General features: G+C 37.8%; 2 protein-coding genes across 8 annotated transcripts in view; one reads left to right on the top strand and one right to left on the bottom strand.

Moving 5' to 3' along the window:
• MAPK8 (mitogen-activated protein kinase 8) overlaps positions 1–17312 on the top strand; it is a 116058-nt gene extending 98746 nt beyond the window's left edge. For 4 of the 6 annotated variants that reach the window (XM_054277224.1, XM_054277222.1, XM_054277220.1 and 1 more), the window contains 10 exons: positions 2010–2139; positions 3323–3381; positions 3496–3634; positions 7795–7960; positions 10764–10835; positions 13093–13275; positions 14057–14181; positions 15113–15176; positions 15889–15966; positions 16373–17312. In XM_054277224.1, coding sequence (XP_054133199.1) covers positions 2010–2139; positions 3323–3381; positions 3496–3634; positions 7795–7960; positions 10764–10835; positions 13093–13275; positions 14057–14181; positions 15113–15176; positions 15889–15966; positions 16373–16518 — 1162 coding nt within the window. In that variant the 3' untranslated portion in view covers positions 16519–17312. Of the gene's footprint in view, positions 1–2009; positions 2140–3322; positions 3382–3495; positions 3635–7794; positions 7961–10763; positions 10836–11171; positions 11244–13092; positions 13276–14056; positions 14182–15112; positions 15177–15888; positions 15967–16367 lie in introns of all 6 variants that reach the window. The other 2 variants (XM_054277221.1, XM_054277225.1) reach the window with 2 other exon arrangements.
• A 5241-nt stretch (positions 17313–22553) lies between these two features.
• ARHGAP22 (Rho GTPase activating protein 22) overlaps positions 22554–24451 on the bottom strand; it is a 117176-nt gene continuing 115278 nt past the window's right edge. For both annotated transcript variants that reach the window (XM_054277216.1, XM_054277218.1), the window contains exon 11: positions 22554–24384. The gene's annotated coding sequence lies outside the window, so the exon portion shown is untranslated. The remainder of the gene's footprint in view (positions 24385–24451) is intronic.

Raw genomic sequence — 24451 nt, 5'->3', positions numbered from 1 at the left:
CAGTTGATTTAAGTTGTTGGCAACTAGCTGCTTGTAGGCACTGTGTCCTGTGCATTGGTATTGCCTCAAAGAGAAATGTTGGCTTAACCTTCCTGGAAGCTTTTTTGAATGTTTGAAAAGGATGTAAATATCACCAGACCTAGCCAATTTTTCAGTTTATTGTAACTCTTAAGATGTTAACCAGGTACATAAAAATACAAAAGCATAAAGGAAGAGAAAGGGGAGAGTGTAATCTCAGTTCTGTCACCTCTTTACTACCTTGATCTTGTTCTTGATCAGTGTAAAGAGAATACATGGTATAGGTGGGTTTTTAATTCATGTTTGTATTTTAGCAGGATTAAGAAAACAGTGTGAAAAGTGTAAATGTAAATTTGAAGAAAAAACACTAGAAAGTTGTTTTTGAAATGGTAACTTCTGGCATTAAGATTACTGGTATTAACTAGCAGCAACAAAGTAACTGATCTGAATTTTGTTTGCATGTGTGTTAGCAGACTGAGGATGTAGACAGTTGCTTGACTACTTTGTTTAGTTGCTATGGAAATGCCAGTAAAAGCTTTAGATATTATTACTGTCCTTCTGATGGCCAGTCATATGTTAACTACTGCCTGTTTTCCAAATTTGTTGCCCTTCCTAGAGCAGAGATCCCAAAGCTGACCATGTGGTTACTCTAGGACCATTCTGTAGTTGCTGCTAGTGGTGTAATTGAGGCCTTTTTAGTTAAATTGCAGCAGCTTTCCCTGATGAGGACTGTGGTTAAATCTTGCTTATGTGTCTCCATACAGTGCAGTTCTTTGGATTGGAGTTTTTGTTGTCAGTGGTCATGGTTTGTATTTGTTTCTTTTTTGTTGTTACTGTAACTGATCCTACTTGATTAGGAGGAATATTAAGTAGATGGCCTGATACTGAAATAGGCTCTAGGCTTCTATTATGTACAGGGAATGCAGAAGTTTAAGTACTAGAACAGAAGTCCTATGTTGGCCACCTTTCCTAAAATAATCCTTATCTTTGGGGCAGGTGGGGGAATTCCAGTTATAATGGAAAATGTACATCAAAGAAAGTTACCAGTACATGTTTTCCCATTCTTTTTCTTTAGTAGTGTCTAGAGGTTTTGTTGATGATAAATTACAAATCATTCAAGCTCACATGCATACAATCCACTTCTTAAAGTAGTGAGTTGGATTTAATAGATCCTACTGTTTACTGGCAGATATTCTTCATTAGATTGGAGCACCATTCTTGAGAAGAGACAAGAAAATAATATTTTCTCTATTGAGACTTTTTTAGTAACTGATAAACATTTCCCGACTCTGCATGGCAGTCATCTGTTATATTAGCTCTTACAGGAAAAACAAGCCATGCCTTCCTGTCATGGAAATGTGATATGTAAGGGAGTTGTCTCCAATAACAGTCTTCATCAGTTAAACAGCCTCTGTCACTGAATCGTATGACAATGTTGGCATTAGTCTGTAAACAAAGTGTTGGGGTTTTTTTCAACAAGTTAAAGCCAGTGACATCTAGAGGTTAAAGCTTTCTTAGCATTTTTTTTGTCTTGACTTTGATGCTGTCATTGTCATCAAGATATTAAGCAAATACATAATTTAGAGCATGGGACCTTTTTATAACCTACTTTTCCTGCCTTCTCCCTTTTAGTGTGAAGATTTTATGTAAAATTGATGTGCCTTTTATGTTTGAAGTGTTTTGGATCTTTTGTAGATGGTCTGTTCTTGAGTGCCAGTGAGTGGCAAGAACTCAGTATCTTTGGAAGGAGAAATACTGCATTATATTGTAGAGATTGTCATGTGTTAATTCTCTGAAGCTGGGAAATATTTTTAAGTTTTGAATCTCTTAGCATACAAGAGCACTTTGCTATATCACATTCCTAAAGCTGGATAACACTGAAAATTTGGGATTTCTGCAGACATGGTACAAATTAGCTGAAAATGTTTGCAACTGCCACAGCTTAAAGGACCTTGACACTAGAGATGTAATAATGTTATTTTTAATTACAGTGCAGCTTATGATGCCATCCTGGAGCGGAATGTTGCAATCAAGAAGTTAAGTCGACCGTTTCAGAACCAAACCCATGCTAAAAGAGCCTACAGAGAGCTTGTTCTTATGAAGTGTGTTAATCACAAAAATGTGAGTGCAGTGTCCTCCTTCACATCTTGAAGAATTAACTGGAAGGTTATCTTTTGTAAAAGTGTGGAAAGTGACTTCAGAGAAGATTTCCGTTGCACAGCTGTTTCTCCATGATAAGTACAGAAGGGTCTTGCAGAAGAGCTGTTATTGACTAGTTTTAATACCTGCCCAATCTTTAAATACCCCCTTCAAACTCAGCAAGGGACTCAGTGTTATATTGCTAAAATTTACAAGCAGCTGTCAAGTAAGAGTACCATGGCTGGTAAGTGCATCCTGCTGCTAGACACATAGGAGAAAAAAGAAATAGGCTGTAATACCTCTTTTTTCTCCCCCTGGTGGATGAATGAGTTTAGATGCATATATTGTGACAGCAGTTGCTGTCCAGCATTTATGAAGCTGTGCAGCAGACAAGATCACAGAAATGGGAAGCAAATAGCTGATAAATTCATTGCAGTTGAACTGCAGGAGGCTGATGTTGGCCATTTTCTTCCTTCAGAGTCAGATGTGTGCAGCCTATTTTACCTTCTCTTTTAATCCCCCATCATCAGGAAGATAAAATTTCTCCTGGCTGCTAGGGAGGGAGAGTGTCATAGGAAACTTGCTCAGTCTTCTGGCTTTTTTGGGAAAATTTTGTAATTTTTCTCACACAGGTGGTTTATATGTGGATTCACTGAAGGATGTTCCACCTAACAGCATAATTTGTATGATGATAAACTATTGAAAGCCTGCCTGATTCTTGATGCTTGGCCTCTTTCTGCACGTCCTATCCATTCTTAATGCAAAATGTTCTAAAGCATCTGTAAGAACCAGTTTTTCTGTTTGGATGTTGTTTCTTCACCTCTGTCAGTGGCAATGGGGTATCTTTTAGGGAGTCTTCATTGGTTTTAATTTTATTATTCCTCATGTACAAAAAAATCTTACCAGGTCTTCAAACTGAAAATAGGAAGAAGGGGAAGAGTGACTAAGCTACTTAGGTTTTAAGATTTGAATATCATCTTGTTAACACATGGAGTGTCTTTAGATTATGTCATTTGTGGAGGAAAAACGCTCCTTTCAAAATCATTTGAGCTTCAGTGTATGCCAGGAGGTTCATATCAGAATAATAGTTACCAGTTTTGAAATGTTGATTCTGCAAGTTTGTTATTGCTGTGGTACAATTACCTTCCTCTCCCACTCCCTGCAGATAATCGGCCTACTGAATGTGTTCACACCACAAAAATCCCTGGAAGAATTTCAAGATGTGTAAGTCAGATTTGAGCTAAAGCTGAGAATTTATTTTATGAAAAGATGATTAAGAGAGAGAATACAGTAAAATGGCAGTATTATCTGATTATTCTTTTTTTTTTTCTTGGTAAGCTACATAGTGATGGAACTCATGGATGCAAATCTCTGCCAAGTGATTCAGATGGAGCTGGACCATGAACGAATGTCCTATCTTCTATATCAAATGCTGTGTGGTATCAAACATCTTCATTCAGCTGGGATTATTCATAGGGTAAGCGAACTAAAATGTATCATTTGCATTGCACCTGTTCTGTTTTTTTCTTGAGTATTTAAAAGGTAAAAGAAGTTAGAAATAGAAGCATGAAGGGTGTTTCATAGCCTGTCCCATAGGCAGGGAGAGAAAGCTGAAGGGAAATCACATTTTTTTCCAGGATAATTCTGGAATGAGCTTTTTGAATGTTTAAATAATTTGGTAACAATCTGCACACTGAAGATTTTTGCAGTGAGTTGCATTACCTCCTCTAATTCTGTATAATATTCTACTTTAGTAGTCATGGCAGGAAAGGATATCTGGAAGTGTCTCTGCCTTTATTGTTTTGGTAACCAAACCTGAAATTCCATCTTTGGAAAGAACTGCCCATTTTATTTCTTCTTTACTAACAGAGTAATGAATAACTGTCTGAAATCTCCAGATAAAGACTTGTCATTGGAACTTGGATAATACCTGTGTGTCACAAATCATTCACTCAGATGGTTAACAGGCAAAACTGACTACAGCTTTTTAAATGGCATGTGTGTGTTGCAATCTAGTCAAGAAATTTTGAATTTAAGGTTGCTTGTTCAAGTGAGCATCTTGTATGTAATGGTATATAGATTTAAAATTGCTTGAGATTTGTCTGGTTATAACTTCATGTGCACTGCCACAGGAATTGCTATGTTAGGATGCTTGTCCAGGTCAGTGGTCCACCACATTGGGACTGGGGTGTTGAATGGTCTGCAAGCTGGATCTGCAGTCTGACACTTCTGTTCAGTGTGCCATCTTTTCCCCAGGGAAACAGGGGTGATTATTTGAATGGAAAATACACCTTGAGTGGGCAAATGCGGCTTCCTTTTGCTCAGCTAGTTCTAGTACTCATTAGCTGCTTCATTCCAGTGAGGAGCTCAAGGAATGAAGGTGAAATCTTCCTTCTTGCATGCAATTTCACTGAACAGCTGTGTTGGAAGAGATGGGCAGGGGAGGGAGAAGCATTGCCTGCAACCAGGCATTGTACCTGATGCTGCTTGGTCTGCTTTTGGGCATTTGAGATAGGTCACTTGGGCCTTTTGCACTGTTCTGGGAATGCTCAGCAAAATTAGATTGTTCTGCTTACTGTTGTGGTACTATATTGCCTATGACTGAAAATTGCCAGCCCGTGCTGTTCTAATGTCATGTGCTTGTAGGTCTGAAATAGTGGTTTGCATATATACAGTTTCACATTTCCTCCTCAATATTTACCTGGGCAAGTTTAATGCTGTGGATTTTCCTAGGTCTTTTTTAGTTTCAGAAAACAGTGTATTGTCTGGACATGCTAGAGTAGGCAAAGTAAGAATGTCTCTCTGTGGATCTTAGCACAAGCTTAAGGGATCTTCTAAAAGTGTGCTTGCCTCAGGGTAGTTTGTACTCCTCTGAAGTAGGCATTGATCCTGTAGAAGTTGTGGATTAATTTCAACATTTTTACATTTACAGAAAAGAAGTAACTACTTAGGTAGTTGGGCAAGAGTCAAGACAGCTTTGAGGTTAGAATTCCTTCCTCTGTAAATATGGGTTAAATCTTTGAAATGCTTCCTGTCATACAGGGATAAACTATCCTAAGGAAGCTAAATACAATTGCTATGTAAATAGAACCATATGTATGCATGAATGCTTTTAAAGGACGTGTGCAGATGCTTTTGAAGGACATTTCACTTGCATGTCTTCCTGATAGATTTTCAGCTTAAAGCTTCTTCTTAGACTTTTTTAGAAGATTGAGGATATTCAGGCACAGAGTTACCTGATAAGTTCATTGCGCCTTTTTGCATCAAGATGCAAAGTGTCACAGTTTTGTTTCTCTGTGGAGGAAGCTGGACAAAACCTTGGAGTTCAAGGAAGATATCCTGCAAAGGGGCATGTGTCACACAGACCATGTGGCTGCAGTGGTAACTCTCTGTACTATAGAATTAAGTGTTTTTTTGATAGCAAGCTAGAGGCATGGAACAAGGCAGAGATCAAACACAAAGAGTTTCATTCAGTTTCATCTTGAAGTCGTAGGGGCAAACTTAGTTGCCATATCAATGGGTAAAGATTTGACCATAACTTTGCACTGACTTTAACAGATGTTGGCCAATCAACATTACTGTGTTCCAAACATTTTGCAGAGATGCAGTTTCCAGCCAATATAGACGTACATGTTCATTTATATTTCATAGTCTGAGGATGAATGACGAGCATTGCAGAGTTGTGCCTCACTGACTTTCTGAGGGACACAGAGTGCCTCGTTAGTCTCACATGGAGGCTCTGAAACATTGAATTCTGCCCAATTTTGAGTACTTAACAAGGGGCCTAATTATGGAAGCCCTTCACAAATCTTCTGTTAGAAAGTGAAAAGCCCCCAAGAAGCCATGAATTACCCTCCAGAGATGTCCCTGTCTCCTTTGGCTAATGGGGAGACGGCCATGCAAGAATCTGTTTCTTAAGCACTGACATTTTACATTTTCAAGGTTCAGTGAGAAATTTTTTGCTATAGGTTCTGGTTATATTTATCCATCCTAATTAATTTGATCACTTCTAAATGAGCTTTTTAGTTTCTGTTTATTTAACAGAAGATACATATATATATATATATATATAAAAGAGATGCAGGTTTTGCATCTCTGCATGAATTTTAATGTAGTGTAAGTCAATTCATCATTTTGATCCTAGGCTTTGTGACAGCTACATGGTGTTCAGAAATAAGAATGGACAGCATTTGGTAAGCAAAGAGAAGATCTCTTAACATTTTGAGTGCTAATCCTGCTGCTTTGGGGAGGATGAGTGTAGTTAATACCCTGAGCATGTGCCTGGCATTCTGCAGTGAACATCCTGAAAATAATAAGTGTGTAGAAATAAAGCTGATAATAAAAAGGAATGTAGCAGAATCTGAAACATGCATATTAAATGGCCAGAAGGCCTTATAGAACTTAAATTAATTTGTACTATTTGAGAATGTTTTAAGCTAAAGTTGTCGGCAGGGTCTTTGTGTGGAAATGCATGTGAATATGTATGTATGCAAGACTTTTAGCTAGTCATTAAAATTCTGTTGTACTGGAATTATTTTTGTTGTTTCCTCTCAATCTTTAATGCAGTTTTCTTAGCATTATGAGGAGATTGCTGAAAGTCATCCAAATACAAATGAAAACTACATAAATTGGCAGAAATCAACCTTCAAGTCTTTAAGAAACAATGACAGGGCTACTTACTAAATGCTTACTGCTCAAGTGCTGGAGTTCTCTGTCACATCTCAGGTTTTTCTCTCATGAATCTCAGTAGAGTGTGGAGAGGAAGTATCTTATTCTTATCTGTGTTGTCCTGTGTGCTGTGGATGATTTTATGATTGCAAAGTTATTCTGAAGTTACTCTATAATATTTACTCTGTGATGTTCAGGTGTGTGTAAGATCCTGCTGAGGTGATGACAGAGAAAGCCAGTGTAGTGTTTGTATAAATAAATGTTGCAAAGACACTATTGTCAATAGGGTTCAAGTGTACAGAATAGTTACCATGTTGCTAATCAAAACAATCTGAAGTCGTGTCAGCATTTTCCACTCCAATTCAAGGATTGTGTTAATTTTTGGCAGTTTTTCAATGGTGTCTTTTTGGGTTTGGTTGCCAAACTTAATATAAAACCAAGTCATAAATTGGAAACTAAAACCATGTGGGCATGGAGATTTCTATTCAGAGAAATACATTGATTCAAAAGAGGTAATGTAACCTCAACTAGCAAATGAACCTTTTACATTCATTATAATTATAATAATTCTTGTATCAAGATGATTATTGAATCAAGTAATTGTCATGTTACTTGTGTTCTGCACTGTAGTAGTAATTATTGTTCCAGTGAGCAGTTTCTAGACCTTTCCTGAGAGCTAACACTTCTTACTAACCTCAATTTATTTCAGACATTGCTAACATAACCTTATAATGCTGGTTGTATTTTCCTTCTTTAATTGCTATATAAATCTACAAGCACAATAAAGGAATTCATTCTGTAATCTGCTGAATGCACATAAATTGATGCAAGGGGAAAAAAGCTGCAGTTATAGCAATAACCTAGTTGTGTGCGTGGGATTTAATGTTAGCAATATTATCTTTTTAAAATGTGAACCACAGGCTACTTTGTGCTTGTCTTAGCAGTCATATATGATGTTTCTTTTTAAAGGATTTAAAGCCCAGTAATATAGTAGTAAAGTCAGACTGCACTTTGAAGATTCTTGACTTTGGACTGGCCAGAACTGCAGGAACTAGTTTTATGATGACGCCTTATGTAGTGACTCGTTACTACAGAGCACCAGAGGTCATCCTAGGGATGGGATACAAAGAAAACGGTCAGCAAATATAGTCTTTCTTTGGCATAGCTTTATTTTTTTTGTTTGGCACACCACATTTTACATGTTAATGTTTTTTTCAAGCTGTAGAAATTTTATAAATTAGTCTTGTGACCAAAATACAGATTCTGGGTACATCAATTTGTTTATTCAACTCAACCCATTAGAAAATGTTTGCATTTAATAGGAGAAGAAATTGAGGGCCTTGTTTGTTTAAAAATTTAAATAACTTCCTTGGTAGATTATATGACGTCCAGGAAGAACTGGAAGTATATTTTCTTAATATGTGGTATGTACTTTGATATACCTTCATCTGACTTTATTCCTGGTGAAGACGAAATTGTAATTCTTCAGTAGATATGTGTACTAAATTCGTTGCTAAATAACTGTATTGGGTATGGCCTTTCAGGAAGTAGGGAGCATAAAAGGGGATAGGGAGCATAAAGTCTACTGAGGAACAAACAAGTTAAGATTACCTACTATAGCATTGCTTCTTATTAAAATCAGCCTCCTTTAAGCCTTTTGCACTAAGTTCTTAATGTTGCTGAAGTAAATCTCAATAATATACTTGAGACAAGCATGCAGGCAATGCTGTCAAGATGACAGTACATGCATCATAGATTCTTGAGGTCCATGACAAATTTCGGGGGAATTTTACTTTGCATACGCTTCCTCCTGACTATACTCACTCTGTGACCAGTTTGCCTCTCAGTATCTTCTACAGGAAAATAAAAAAGATCTGTCATTTGAGAGAAACACATCATCAAATACATTGCACCTGCAAGGAAGCAGCTCTGGCACCCATTAGGAGAGCCAATTGTGCTGTCCTTCCTGACACTCCATTGGAGTGGCCTGGTTCTGCTGCCATTTCACTGCTGTGCTGTCCCTGTGCTCTGGCAGCTCCCTGCTTTCACTTGTCACCACCTCAGGCTGGCAGTGCCCACAGGTCACCCTGTGTGTCTCAAACTCTGCTGGCCAGGCCTCCAGGGAGGCCCTGAGCTGTCTCCTGGGGGTGTGAGGTGTGGCTCCTCACCTCCTGACACAACTGGGGCTTGCTCTGCTTTTCAGCATTCCTAACGCAGTCTGTAAACCTGCCTGGCAACTGCATATCATTGCAGCAAGTGACTTCGTGACTTCAAGCTGTCTGTGAATGGTGCTACCAATGAAAAAAGCCAGCTTAGAGGAATGAGAGTGGACCTCTGTTGCAAGACTGAGATATTTATTTGTTTGGATTGTTAGTGTGCATGACAGAACCTACATTTCTTCTTCTTTAGTCTTCTGTAAAAGTATTTACAGTATCATTGGTTCAGCTTGCTACAAAAGTCAGAGAACTGTAATTAAATAGGTTTTTGTTTGATTATAGAAAGCAGTAAGTCAAAACACCACAAAACATCTGGAGTTTGGTTTTGTAGGGATACCAGAAGCATGGTAACTTTATTGTGTTGGACACAAGCTAATTACAAGAGATTTGGGTATATTTTGGGTTGTAATGGCAGCAAGTTGTTTGCAGATCAAAAAGTCAACATTCAGAATTTTATTTAAAAAGTCAAATGCAAAACTTGGCTTCTTTGGGTCTCTAAGCCAAATAATATATACTTAAGTATTTGAAAAAAAGTTTTTAAAGGAAAAAGAGCACTAAACTAAGCTGTTGATAATATTTTTTTAAATGAGCAAGGCCCTTAATTTTGACCTATTAATATGCACAACTTTGATCTCCTATCATATTATCTAGATACTATTTTAGAGGAACTTTAATAAATAAAGGAGAAGAAATACTGAAAAATAAGAAGCAATATTGTTTGCTTGACATTGTTGAGCTCCTTCAGAACATTCACATATAATTCTTACTATAAGATTGTTGTCACTTAAACCCCCCTCTTATCTGCTTAATTGAAAATCCAGTGTCATATTTGACATAAAAGTCCTTATAATAATAAAATTTCATTGTTATGACTTCAAGAAAGCTTTGGCATATGGAATTAACAATACTTCTGAAAGTAACTGCAAAAGAAATTGGCTTACCTGTATAAAGTAAACTTGTGCATCTTTATGTCTTCTGAGTGATTTATTTTAAGGTAATGTAGAAAATGCATATTTCAGTTTTAAAAAATTGCTTTTAAGTTTTTTTTTTTGTATAAAATGTTATTTCAGTGTAACTGGAGACATATTTTAAAACAAATTATTTGAATTGAAAATCTAGGAGCATACTAACATTGTCATTAACTGATCCTCTAAAATTCTAAGTGATCTTTTACTGATTCTGTTTGCTTTTTATTTAAAGCGAGAGAGAGATGCATGGTAATCTGACTTCTAGGAAATACTTGATGTCCAATTGTAATTCCTATGTAATTCTCTTAAGCATGAACTGTTTCAGTAGGCAATATTTTTACAAGTCAGTTTACTTAGTTACTTTTAGAATTATTCCTACAACTACAGTGGAATTACTTTCAAGGAATCAGTCTGTCTTTGGTGCTTGAATCTGTTCCCTTGGCAGAGGTAGCTTTGAAGCCTCCAGCCTTGGAGAAGACCTTTACTCTGCCTGATTCGTGTCTCTCTCTCTCTGCTCAAGCTCTTGCTCTAGCACTATATTAAACAAAAGGATGTTTTTCTGCCTTGTATTTGAGACAGTTAAAAGCTAATCCTTACACATGGTGTATGCTAAACTGTTTTCATTGGTTAATACAAGACTTGCTCTTCTTCCTGTGCTGTCTCTGCAGTTTATAGGATGCAGTCATGTTATGCTTCTTTTAATTTTAAATGACCGTTTGCTTTGCTTTTCCTTCTTTTTGTGCTACAAACATAGTGGATTTATGGTCTGTGGGGTGCATTATGGGCGAAATGGTTTGCCACAAAATCCTCTTTCCAGGAAGGGACTGTATCCTTGTGCTGCTGCAGCAGGTTGAATTAGTTAGGAAGTCATTAACCTTCTTATTGATGTTGTGTCATGAAGATGCATATTGTACAATTTTTTTTTTATTAAATGAACATGGATTTTTCTTGTGATACACTTTAAAAAAAATCATTTATATTCAGGCTGCACCTAGCAGTAGGACATAGTCTCTGCTGGTCCTGTAGTTAGCATACATTCACCTTCACTCATTTTCATTGCACATGCTTTTTATAGTCACTTCATGTGTATGTCTGTGTCTAGATATTTTTATTTATTTTAATAACTATCTTTTATGTTAATATCATTGCATTTTGTTTTCAGTTGACATTTGGTCAGTTGGGTGCATCATGGGAGAAATGATCAAAGGTGGTGTTTTATTTCCTGGTACAGATCGTATCCTTACCCTTGGCCTGAGATGTAGTTGTAAAAGGTCAAAAGATACTGCAGTGATACAATTCCAGATTAAGGTGGTTCTAATTTTTAAAATACTAGTTTTAAACTGCCTTTTCAAATACCAGTTTACAAGTTCATTATTTACCACTTGGGCAAACAGCCTTATTTTTTCTTTTCATTTTTTTCCCCTCTTCTTTTCTTTTTCCAGTGTAATGTAGTCCCTCTTCATTACTTTTGAATGTTGTCACAATTAGGACAGATTTCTTTTTGTTTAGAGGATGTTTTCTTGGTTCATATGCATTGGTTTTACTTTGGAATTCATTTTTATGTAGTAATTTACTAATCTTGTTTAGTGCCTGAGCATGTTAGTAATTACTATTCTTTGCGTTTATAGAGAATGTTTACCAAAATTCTTAACCATCTTCATTAGTTACACTCTGGAGATTTATTTTCTATGTGCAGAAATGATCCTGCAAGGAGCTTTCAGAAATATCTGGTATTTCTGTCTTTCTATTCTGTGAATGGTTTGGTGGTGTCTATATGGGTTGTCCTGTGAACAGTATTTCAGACACAGAGTCTGCTCCAAACAAACAGAACTAAAACTTCTAGATCCTTGCTAAAATTAGTGAAAATCATTGGACTTTGAGATCCTATTTGTTTTATTATTACTTACAGAGTGTTTTGTTTAGATGCCATCAGAAATGTTTCCTGCTTTTGGTACAGGTTACTGTTTAAAATTTGATGTAGTACCATTTAGGGGTGAAAATGGGGTGGAGATTTTTGAGCCATGGTAAGGAAATCCAGAGTATCCTTACTTTCACACAGCTCTGTCATTGCATGAGCTGCACCATGCTTTGCTTTATGCATCTAGTTTGCTGGCGTGGCTTTTTAATTTAGACTTGGTGCCATACAATGTAAATAGTTCCTTTTGTCAAGGCCTGTACTAAAGCTCAGCAGAGTTTGGGAATCCTTATATAGAGATCTGCTGTTGAGTTTTAAGAGTATAAGAGAGGGTCTGCTTCAACCCACTGTTGATTTGGGTAGCCTGGTATCCAGTCTTTGATGGCAGCCAAAGAGAAAATGTTGGGGAGAATATGAATTAGTATATATAAAATTTTATCTGAGCTCTTCCCCAGTATTTACCCATCTGCAACTAGGAATTCCTGAACCAATTTTTACTTTTTTTGTTTCAGTAAAATATATTAAATACTTCTGCCCTGAAGTGGTCAGTCTCCCTTTTACAGTGTGTGAACTTCTCAGTTAAGATGTTCCTTATGCATCCTTGAAACTCTTTAACTTCATTCAAGTCCCTGACAATATTGTCACTGACCTGTGTGAGCCAGGCCTTGGTCCTTTGTGTGCCCACTGGTGCTGAGTGTTGCACATCCTTGGTGAGAGGTTGCCCAGGACTGGGCTGAGGTACCAAGATGAGAATGAAGGACAGAGCACCCACTTGGGGTCATTCTCAGGAGTGCCTTGGTGATGTGTAGTAGTTTGACTGCTTCCAACGTATGTTCAGATCAGGGAGCGAGTTCTCCACGACCCAGACAAGGACTTAAGTTAAATTTGTTGTATTTAAATATTTTGTGAGTCTTCTAATATTCTGTTTCTCAGAATTATATCCTTTTCTAGCCAATAATGATTTTGAGTGAAATACATGTTGCCTTGACTACACTGTCATAGTCTTGCTTTGTTTCACCATGTAAGAAAGTAGTCCTAAGTCATGATGAATAACTTGATACTTTATTATAATTTCGTCGGTTTTCTCTGTTGGTTATTTCATGTGGTTTTAATGTAACTTTGTAGCTGAAAACCAGACACAGTGTTTTTCTTAGCTGCATAACCTTAGATATTGATCAATGGAATAAAGTTATAGAGCAGCTAGGAACACCATGCCCCGAATTTATGAAGAAATTACAGCCTACAGTCCGAACTTACGTGGAGAACAGACCTAAATATGCTGGATATAGTTTTGAAAAACTCTTTCCAGATGTCCTTTTCCCAGCTGACTCCGAACACAATAAACTTAAAGGTAAGGTCTGTCTTCTGTGTGTTTTATGTTTTAAAAGTTTTAAAACTTTGATATATTGAACAGAAATGTAGCTTGGTTTTGTTCACTATAGAATCATCCTGCTTAGGTTCTACATATTTATATCATGGGAGTGGATGAATATGCTGACATGTGTTTGCCTCCATTTTCATATCTTCATGAGACAGCTCCTATTCTTGGAGCTGTCTTTATAAAGACATGTAAATATCTATATTCTTGTCAATGGCAGATGCCAAAGCAGTTTAGAGAAGAATGGGGGGAGGTTGGAATAGAAGTTGTGTAGGCAGAGCAGATCTTTGTTCTCTAGGGATGAGAATAAAGAATTTATGTTCATAATATATAGATACCCTATAGTTACTTCAGAGACTTTCTGGTTCTAAAGGCCACCTACTTAGTGGAATCTCTCACGGTGTTCTCTGTGACTCAAAGCATGTGACAAAGGGGTAGTAGGTGCTTGCCTGCTGCTATTTGAGACAAGGCTGCACTGCCACCTGAGCTGTTTCACATAAGGCTGTCACAACAAGGGACACTGTATGCTGAAAATGGATAATGAAACATGTTTGACCCCTTTCCCACCTGGGTCATTCTCTTCAGGTTTTTTTGCCATCAAATGGACCACTCTTCTAAACCTTATATTATATGGGGTTGCATAGATATTTAATTAGAACTTGATTACTCTGACCCTTCTCTTTAAAAGTTTGAAACACGGTGGTATGTGTTCTGTATATGGGAGTAATCCAAACAGAAAATTTTATTTTTGCAGCAAGTCAAGCAAGAGATTTGTTATCAAAAATGCTGGTTATAGATGCTTCTAAAAGAATCTCTGTGGATGAAGCCCTGCAGCACCCATACATCAATGTTTGGTATGATCCATCAGAAGCAGAAGCTGTAAGTCCTTGGTTTAGTTCTCTGCTTGGCAATCTGCTGTATGAAGCCATCTTGCTGTGATGCTTGGAACAACTGCTTGACAAAAGATTGTTGCACATTTCATTAGAAGCTTAACTGAGCCATAACTGTTTTTATTGACATTGATAAATGTGCTTATTAGAAATAGCATCAGGAATGGGCTGAGGTACCTGTCTCTGTGTTGGTGTATAAGTGCCTATCATCTCCTGAACATGTAGTCATGCATCTGAAATCTTTACTATAGGGTTCTAATGTATTGAGCTTCAGTTGTTTCAGTGTGATTTGATTGCCCTTGATGGGTTCTGAGGTATTTATTCTTGGGGAAGCTAAATTCTTTCATCAGTTGTACGAATTGATACTATTCTTCAACTAGAAATAAGTGTTTCAGCAAAATCTGAATACAAGATCTTGAGCTTTTAGTTATTAAAACTATTGAACAAAGGGATTAATGTAAATTTTTTCCTTGAGAAATAAGTTGAAGGATAATTTCAGTTTATGAGAAAAGTTATTTTTAAAAAAGAAAAGTTCAGTGATGGCCACTAAGAATAGAAAAAACTACTTGATTTAGACAGAGCAGTTATAGTTCTGGTGCTCTGTAATGGCTTGATAGAGAATTTTGTAATTGACAGTAGCTAAAAAAAGCTGCTTGTGATGGAGACTACTGTACTTAGGAGCTCTTCTACCAGACTGTTTCTCTGTTACAGTAATGTAAGCAAATTTGTTAATCAGAAGAACTTTAAAGATTGTGGTAGCATCTAAAAAACAGGCTAAGTCCAAGTATGAGCAGATATATAATAATGTAAATATTATTTTTAAATGAGATTCATGTTCTGAATGGTTACTTTCATTTTTAATTTATACTGGTTCTATATCCCTTTTGATTGCTCTATGATGAGTTAGTTTTGTTTTTCAGCCTCCACCAAAAATACCAGATAAGCAGTTAGATGAGAGGGAGCACACGATAGAAGAGTGGAAAGGTAAGAAAGGCATTTAAAGTATAATAAGCCTTTTGGGAGTATGCTGGGCCCCAGTGATTATTGTTATTGAAGTTCTTCTGAGCAACCTAATAGTATTTACTTCATCTGCTTGGATGTCAGGGGAACAGACCAGTGCTTCACAGACTCTCAATTGTTGGGACACAAACAATTCAAGCAAAGGAGATGAACCTTTGAAGTGAACTAAAGACCTGCTCATCTCAGTCACCTTTTGCAGTCCATTGGACAGCATTTATAGGGAGGGTAACTCTTCTGGACAAACTGCTACAGTTGAAAAAGATGCAGGAGCTTGAGCTTTGTATGTTATGCTGACCTAGAAGGACAAGTCTTCAAGTGGTCCTGGCTTTTCTTTCGAAGACTGCTGATCGAGTTTCCCTTACCAAAGAAATCATTGATAAAAACTGAGTGGGCCTTAGGACTCAGCTTAGCCTCAGGTCTCCAAGCAGCCTGAATAAAAGAGCCCTAGAGCAATGCCAGTGTGTTCTCAAGCGTCCCAGGCCCCTCCAGATCCAACAGAAAAGAATGTACTTTTTTATATCACTTGCCATTGTTGTGTAGCCTATAATCTGTTATTCAAAACTAATTCTTAACAGTAATAGACCTGTGAAATTTAGTGGACATTTTAATAGGAGATGTATTACTGATCTAGTCTTTGGGTTGCAAATTCATTTTTTTTCCTTCTTTGCGTTTTCAGAGTTGATATACAAGGAAGTCATGGACCTGGAGGAAAGAACCAAGAACGGGGTTATACGTGGCCAGCCAGCCCCTTTAGGTTGGTTACAATAAAAGCACAGTACAAGGCTCCACTGAGTTTTAGGTCAGGAGGGAGTAAAGCTGATCAAAGAACCCTAAACTCAAGAATAGGGTTCTTGAATTGAGACATTGTATATTTGAGTGGAATATTCAGGGCTGACATCATTTTACTGATCTGTTCAATCTCCATATCGTTGTCCCTGTGTAATTGAGATTTCATTTATTTCAGTTCCTGACACACCATCTATTAAGCCTCACGTTAAAGACTTGTGGATTTTATTTATTTTGATGGCAGATTGAGACATATCTCTTCAAACTTGCCAAAACAGAAAGTAACAGCCATTAGGAATAGGCAGACTAATGCAAGTACTGAACTGTGCAACTGTATCTGCAACTGATTTGCTGTTTTGTTTCTCATAGCACAGGTGCAGCAATGATCAATGGCTCTCAACACCCATCTTCATCGTCATCTGTCAACGATGTGTCTTCAATGTCAACAGATCCAACATTGGCCTCTGATACAGACAGCAGTCTAGAAACCTCAGCTGGACCTCTGGGTTGCTGTAGATGACTACTTGGTCTTTTGGGGGGTGGGAGGGGGGTCCTTTTAGTCATTAATAGGGCACTTTTAAAATTTGGTGGTATTTTTGAGTGTTTTTTCAAAAATAATCATGGAATTCATCATAAAGTGCTGTAATTTCAAACTGTAAGTTGTGTTATAAGCAGCCACTTTTTTGCTGTAATTAACTGTAAAATATTAAACCTGGTAATTTTTATTGTGGTTTTAAAATCTGCATATTTGCTTTACTATTATGCTGCTGATCTTTTTTTACTGAATTTGTAAGATTTGTTTTATCAAAGCACATATTAATGTTGTGGTCATTACCATATGATGAATTATTTAAGATTTTATAGGTTTTCAATTTTTTAATTAGAATTTATTCCAGATGTTTTGTTCATGATATCCTTCAGAGTTTTATGCTTGGTCATACATCTGTGTCCCAGGTGGAGGGGGAGAGAATTCAGTGCAGCCAGCTGTAGTTTCAGGCATACTACTGTGGTGCTGGATAGTGAACAAAATCCTCTTTTATTTTGGCCACTTGCCTATAGTACTTCAGCAAAAGCAACAATTAGTGAAGTTTTTTTTAGAGAAACAGAAAAAGCCTTTGCAGAGTAACATTATCTGAATGGGTTTATGAACTTAAGAAAGTAAAGCATATCTTCAAAGCTGCAGAAATATCCAGCCTAGCAGAGTAATGTGATGTTTTCTGCAGAGTTGTGGCATGCCAAATCTTGTGATCACCATAAAACATGAGGATACTTCATGAATAATACATTGCAATGCCAATAAACTGTTTACTTCTAGCTCGTAGCCTGTTTTTGTACACGCAAAATGAAGTGTATCCAGGATGTTTAGACTGACAAGAGGGAATATCAATATGCTGTAGCTATACTTTCATGTGAGATGTGGTTCTTGGGAGTTCTGGTTCTTACTAGTTTTGTCTAATAAGGCAAGTACTTTTTGAGTGCTTTTTGGGTCAAAGAGGGAATGACATGAATGCAATAGGGGCAAAACTTCAGCTACTTTTTCTCCACCAAAAGTAACTGATTGCTAAAAACCATGAAGTGGTAGGAGAACCTCAGGATTTCTGTAGCTAATGCATTAATTGAGCAATATATGCCATCCAAAGGGGGAAGAAGTAGTGCTGTATAAATTAATATTTATCTCTTTCATTTCACCATGAGATCAGTGTAGCAGAAATCTTAGCAGTGGTTCATTTTAAGTCATAAATATTCAGTAGTTTTCATTAATGAAGCTCCAAGTTTCAATACACTTTTTAAACAAAAGATATATTGAGATATATTGAACAGTTAATAAATAGTCATGTAAGATGGTGCTGCTCCTCACAGAAGTATTTTAACTGTTTACATTTTATATTTACAGAATGATTTATGTATAACTGACTTAAGTTTATGTATGAGTTAAACAATCATTCAGAATTTATTTCTTTGGAAAATGCGGATTTTTAGTGAAGCTAGGCTGTATAATTGATTGCCTTTGTGTAGATGCATATTTTGTGTAGTGAATTAGAATGTGAAGAGGAATTCAAATTGGTAAAGCTCACAAAAATGGGCATAAAAAATACAGAAGTCTTGCCAGGCACTGAGCATAAGCAAATAATGTAACTGCCTGCAGAGGTCATCCAGGAGTGACTGGTGGTCTTCAGTGTGGTTCCTTCTGCTTGTTGGGTTAAATAAGCATCTTTTTGAAGTTTTAACTGAAAGAGGAAAATTTGTTTTTGCAGTAAGTATTAGAAAAACAGAAGTGATAGTAATGTCAATGTCCAACATGTCTTTTTGATAAACATGCAGGGTTGCAAGAAATGGTAATGTCTCAAAAATAACTAAATTGATAAACTGCACAGTTGTTTTCCTGGCCTGGCTAGACTGCTGGTAAGTGCTGTGTGCATGTAATTTTGCTTTCCTCGTTTATATCTAATGTTTTAATATTGCCTTCCTAAGCCACATTTGTTAAGGCAATTATTTTTGCAAGATCCTGCCAAATTGTATATTACCTCAGAACAGGCAGGACAAGTTTGGATTCATCTAGCACTGGAATGTAGAAAATGTTGAACAGAGACCAATGGAACAGTCTATTTTGTAATTTTTTTATCAAAGTTTAAGCTGTGAATTAAGCCAAAATTTTTGGTCAGACAAAAGTACTCCATTGTTTTATAGGGTCAAGTGATAGTGTGGTCTGCACAGTGTAATGAAGTTAAGACTGACAATAACTTCTGATGCCTCTCAGTGCTGTTAAAAATAAATTGGTAAATCTAGTTCCTATTTAAATTTATTTTAGACCCCACTGGATTGCAGTGATGATTGAAATATTTTGAAACTTCAGAATATTTTTTGCTATTGCTTTCCAGTTTCTGAATTATATAGTAACTGAACTGAGCTGATAAGTGCTAAGGAGAACTGAGCTTTTCTTCTTTCAAGGCAAAGTTAATGAATGTGTGGAACTGCCCACTGCAGCCTGTTGCGATGTGTGTGCAAGCTGTGCTTAAAGGTATTGCTTCAGTAGGGTCAGAGCTTTGCCTGTGGCAACGGTTCACTTTTGGCACCATCTTCACAGGAGTGTTGCTTTTTCTTTTTTCCAGTTGCTTGCATTTTAGGCAAATTAAAGTGATGGCAAATTTCAAAGACAAAATCATTCAGTAATCAAATTATCACAACAGCATCCTAGTCTTAACTTCCCTTTTTATTTGTTGAAATATAAATTTTTTTCAGATAGATGTACACTGCCACAGATAGCAAACAAATGGGTAACTGGAATTCAGCTGTCTTTGTCTATTGTTAGATTATATGCTATACAATACACTGTACAATTTTTAAAATATTGGTAAGTTTTATTTTAAACTTTGATTTGGAATCTTCTCAAGACAACAGGCTTCACTAAAGTGCATGCAACTTTCTAAGGCCATTCCAATCCACTGGGAGTTGATATGGATTGAATTACCATGAGCTGTCTGCTCCCTTACCTCAGGTGAGGTTCAAAGTTGGGCAGTAATAGCGAGATTGATGTCTGCCTTTTCTGGGCAAAGCTGTGGCATGCAGCAAGGGTAAAGCAGCTCTCTCCTCCTGTAGAAGTAGGTTGTTCAAGGGCTTGAAATAGAGATGGGTGGGGGGGAATTAGTACCCTTAGAGAGTACTGGGATGCTGTGCTGGGAAGCCCTTTGTTGGTGCAAGTCAGTGGCTCAGAGCTGATGTGTTGGTGTGTGTGTGAGCAGCTGTGCTGCCCAAGCACAACTCCCTGGTGGAACATGCTCATCCCTGGGTCAATGCTCAGCTGAGCAGATGTAGCCCTTTGCCCTGGCCAAGCTTGGGCTTTTAGCTTTGAAGAACGTTTACTAGGTGAGATGCAGCAGCATCTTTCCGGGCAGGAATTCCCGGTGGGCATAGCATCAGCACCAGTGGTGTGGTGGGAGTGTCCTGTGTCCCCAGCACTAGCATGCCAGTAGGGCCCTGCTGCCCAGGGCCAGGGCTCTGTAGGGGATGGATGGATGGATGGAGCATTCAGCTCAGCAGTGCATAAAGGAAAATGTCGAAAACCTCCTACAGGAGGATGGTCCTACACAGCCAATAATCTGAAGAGTATGACAGTAAATGTTTCTTGACAAAGATCATGGGCAAAAGTGGAAAAGAAGGCTCAGCTTATACTTGGTCTTACTTTTTCAAGTTGCTAAAGGGAGTGAATTACAGGTTGTAGCTATATTCTTATTTGCTTTTGACAGCAGCTTGTCCATACTGTTAGATTTCATTTTCCTGTCAGTGGTTTGGAGCAGTTGAAGGAGAGCCTGTCTCTATTTTTCAGCAGAATTAGGAAGAGGTTTTTATTGGAGCATGTGCTAAGACTGTACTGCCTACCCAAATTTTCAATTAATTTAATATATTCTTAGTTAAGGGCACTGGATAATAGTATTTTAAATGGTCTTTCTCACTCCCTTCTCTTTGTATGTCTGTGTTACAGAAATGTGTTACAAATCAGATCACATTGTGTTTCTATTTCTGCAGTTCAAAATTTAAGCTAGGTTTTCTTGAACTACCTCACACAAACTTTCTACGTTTCTGAAGTAAGCAAAGCTAACCCTTGCTATTGGAACTACACTGAATGTGAATAGAAAATACACCTCCTTTAGAAAAACAAACCTATTGGCCAATGTTGAGACAATATCAGTATGTTTCTTATCTATTTCACGTAGGATGTTCATGTGTAATGTATATATAGCCTGTGTACAGTAATGTACATCTAGATTATTGTGTTAGCTGTAAATTGGTGATTTTATTATTGTAGTCTGGTTTTGTAGGGTAAAAATAGCTTACTAGTAATGTCAGCTCATCCTTTACATTTTACAAAAGGAATAATTCTTGGTAAGCTTTGCATACAGATGAATTACTTTTGTAGGCCCAATATCTAGTCTATTTTTGAGAGTTCTTTAACTTTTATTACTAAAGTTGAGAAAAAAAATCCCACCCCAATTATTGTGATCATTCCTTCTGCCCTTCTTGAAGTATATTCTTAATTTTATTATGTCCCAAGAAATATGAAGGGGAAGATACACCATTAAAAATACTGGGGAAAACTAATTTTTTTTTTCTTCCCCACATTTGATACCTTTTTCTGCTTTTCCTTTATTCCCTCCAAATAAGCTGTTGGTGGGCATTACTGAGAACATTGTGGGGTTTTTTTAACTCATTCATGCCATAGGTCATTACATGTGCACCACTGGAATGTATACATTGTTATCTAGTATGTCAGTTGGTTATAATGATATTTTAAATAAAAAAGAAAAAAAAAGTTTGACCACCATGCATTTAATGTTTCTTCATTGCCAGCCTGCAATGGATTTCATATGGATTGCATACTAGGGCTGCACTTGTAATCTTATTAGTGAGAGTCCTTCCTGAGCATTCATCTGTTTTTTAATGGTACTATCCTGGCTTGTGTGTGAGCTCACTTGTGGGCAAAGTGACATGTTTTTTCCATTTCTTCATTCCCATGGACTTTGGATGTGCCACTGACTGATAACAATGTTCATGGTCTTTGTGACCAGTGGGAATCCATTCTTGCTCCCTTGCTGCCAGCTGCAGCCACCTTAATTCCTGGAAATACAGCTGAGAGCTGTGCTGCTGGAAGAGGCAAGCCTTGGGCTGCCTGGTGTAAGGGAGAATCTCTCAACACTGCATCTTGCAGAAGCCTGAAGGATCTGACTTCTGGAGAGCGGACTTGGATGCCTGGAGCACCCACTGCACTGGCACTTCTCCCACAGGTAAGTCCCAACAAAAGTCACTTCCAGTAGGGTTTCAGTGCTTCCTTAACAACTGCAGCTGCCCTTGAGCTGTGCTGGTGGTGCCTTTGTGCCCAGTTTCAAGGGAGAGGGACTGTGACCACAGTGCCGGCAGCTTTGTTTATCTGGGTCATCAATTTGTGGAATGTTCTTCTAGGAATGTGGTAGGGAACTCGGAAATGTTCTTCTTTATTTGCATAAATCAGCATAAAGCGCAGCCAGTTTCCCATGATAATGTCATTACAGAGCAAGGCCAGAGAGAGTCATTGCTCTGCCCAGGATTTGTCTGGTGCCTCAGGACTGAAACACTCCTGAATGCTGCTGCCTTCAGTGGAACTCTCATGTGAATGTAGATGAGTCATTAAGATATTAATTCATGTTCCTTTTTGTGTTAGAAATGCCACTACTACTGAAGTTTTCTTTGTTATTCTGAAGTGTGGCTGTTTTGCTTTTTTTTAAAGCATATGTTGGGGTTTTTTTCACTGAAAAGTTTTTACCGTTTTGTTTTCTTGCCTGCATAATACTGGAAGGGATATTCCAGGCTGGGAGGATGGCACAGGTGAAGCTGTGGTAAAAATTTATCTATTCCAGGAACCTTCTGTCATGTTTAATTAACAATAACCAGACAAACACTTGCTAGGAAAGCTGACATTTAAATGAGGGACTGCAACAAGTGAAATGTCTGCAAAATAAGGAGTAGTCTCCAGTGCTTGCTGTGGAGAAATGCATTGGTGGAGAAGAGTATGGAAACGGAAAAGGTTCATCATCTTCCTCACCTAAAGGCATAGTGTTCTTCAAAGCTGTGTACAAGTGGATCTCATTTCTTGCATAATTGCCCATGTCAGGAATTTAGCATTATGCTCTGGTTGCTGCACTTGAGGTTAACATCCCACTGTAGTGCATTTTAGTGTGAACTGGGTTGTTTGCAGCTTCTTGCCAGGTTTATGTACTGCAGTGGCTCATCTTCAGAAGCAGCTGAAATTTATTCTTCATGAACAGTAGCCTTAGATGTTGCTGGAGCACAACAGCCAGTCTGGAACTGGTTTGTTTCACTCCTCATTTTGAGTGCATAGAGTTTCTGTGTATATTAAAAATACTTAATTTTATTTTGGATACCACATTGTGCAGTGTTGCACATCTCATGATCCTATCCTAGATCTGCAAGTTTGGGATAGGTGGGTTTGTTAGCAGTTACCTAAGGTTAAGTACTTAACTGAGCCCTGCTGACTGGGAGACTAAACACCAGATACACCAGACGAGCAGGGGCCAGGACTGCTGGTTAACTCTCTTGAGTTTGGAGTGTGAACTAAAGGGAGCAGTCTGCACTGGATACATACAGGTGATCATGCAATATAACTAGTGTAAGGGAGGTGTGGGCTGTCAGTGAAAGCCTTCTATGATTTGGGTAGAAATAAAAAAAGACATTAAAATACCCTGCTTGCTACTAGTACTGAATGGGATTGAATGTTGCTTTCTGGTGTTCTACTTACAACCATTAGACCACCCTCCAATATTAAGGTTTATTTTTGTGATGACTGACCTTGTACCTCCAGCTCCCTGCCATACTGCTTGCTTTTCCAGCTCAGTCACTGTTACTGCTTCTCTCTCACATTATGCATCTGATTATGCTGCTGTTCTAAATGGCCATCTTATTCCTTAAATGATAACTTGAGACCATTGGTAATGAATTCAAGGCAGAGGTGGGAAAAAAAATTGGGGATGATGCTGATGCCTGCAGGTGGCAGGCAGCTGCTGCTGAACATGCAGGTACCTGCCTCATGCTGGGGTAGTAAGGAATGCAGGGCAGCTGGAGAGCCTGGGAAGTAGGAAAAAGGTTTTGAAATAACTGAGTGCATCAATCCACATGATTTACTGTATCACCTTGCTTGACATTTCTTATCCAGGAAAGATTAGGTTAAAATTCTGCTTTTTGTTCACTTTAAATGGTTTACATTTTTTTATGTTTCTGTAATAAGGAGAGGTTTTACAGTGCAATAGAAACAAGTTAATACCTAGATGTTTAAAATATTGAAATACCTGGATATCTGTGAGATGCTGAGGAGAAAGTATATCTTTCAGTATTGACTATCTCCTGGTATGTAAAAACCCATTCTAAGGTTATTTCCAGACAGTGAATCATAGTCTTCTCTAGTAAGAAATGAGATTCAGGGCACTTTTCCAAAATACTTAAAATAAAGCAATCTTCTTCGTTACAGTCCATACTTTCCCTTTAGCCAGTTCATGTTGTTGTGGCACTTTTTGTTAAAATTCTTTCCCCTTAGAGACTCCCAAGCTACCTCAGGATGTCAAAGATGGAGTGCCAAGACAAAGTGAACAATGCTGGGCTCGCAGGTGAAATTCAAGCTGAATCTGGTAAAACAATTTTCTGTGTGCAGCCTCTGCATGGCACAGGGTGTTACAAATGCTATGCAGAACTTCTTGAAATCACTTGGAAGGGAAGTCAGCCCAGCAGCAAATTACCAGAACTCACAGCTTCATTCTAATGATTTTTCCTTAGCAGAAGTAAGGAAGTTGGGATGATGGGTTGTGTGCAGTATTCTTCCTGTCCCCTCATATCCCTGTAAGAACTAACAACAAAAATATCAGCTGGTGTAAGGAGAAATGTTACAAGGGAGAAAAGTGTACATTGTGCAG

The sequence above is a fragment of the Melozone crissalis genome, unplaced genomic scaffold (genome assembly GCF_028551555.1).
Source record: "Melozone crissalis strain CALT ecotype California unplaced genomic scaffold, PUWL_Pcris_2 ptg000019l_1, whole genome shotgun sequence".
NCBI classification, from domain to species: domain Eukaryota; kingdom Metazoa; phylum Chordata; class Aves; order Passeriformes; family Passerellidae; genus Melozone; species Melozone crissalis.
Note: the sequence above shows the minus strand (reverse complement) of the source record. Positions and strands in the feature narration are given on the sequence as shown.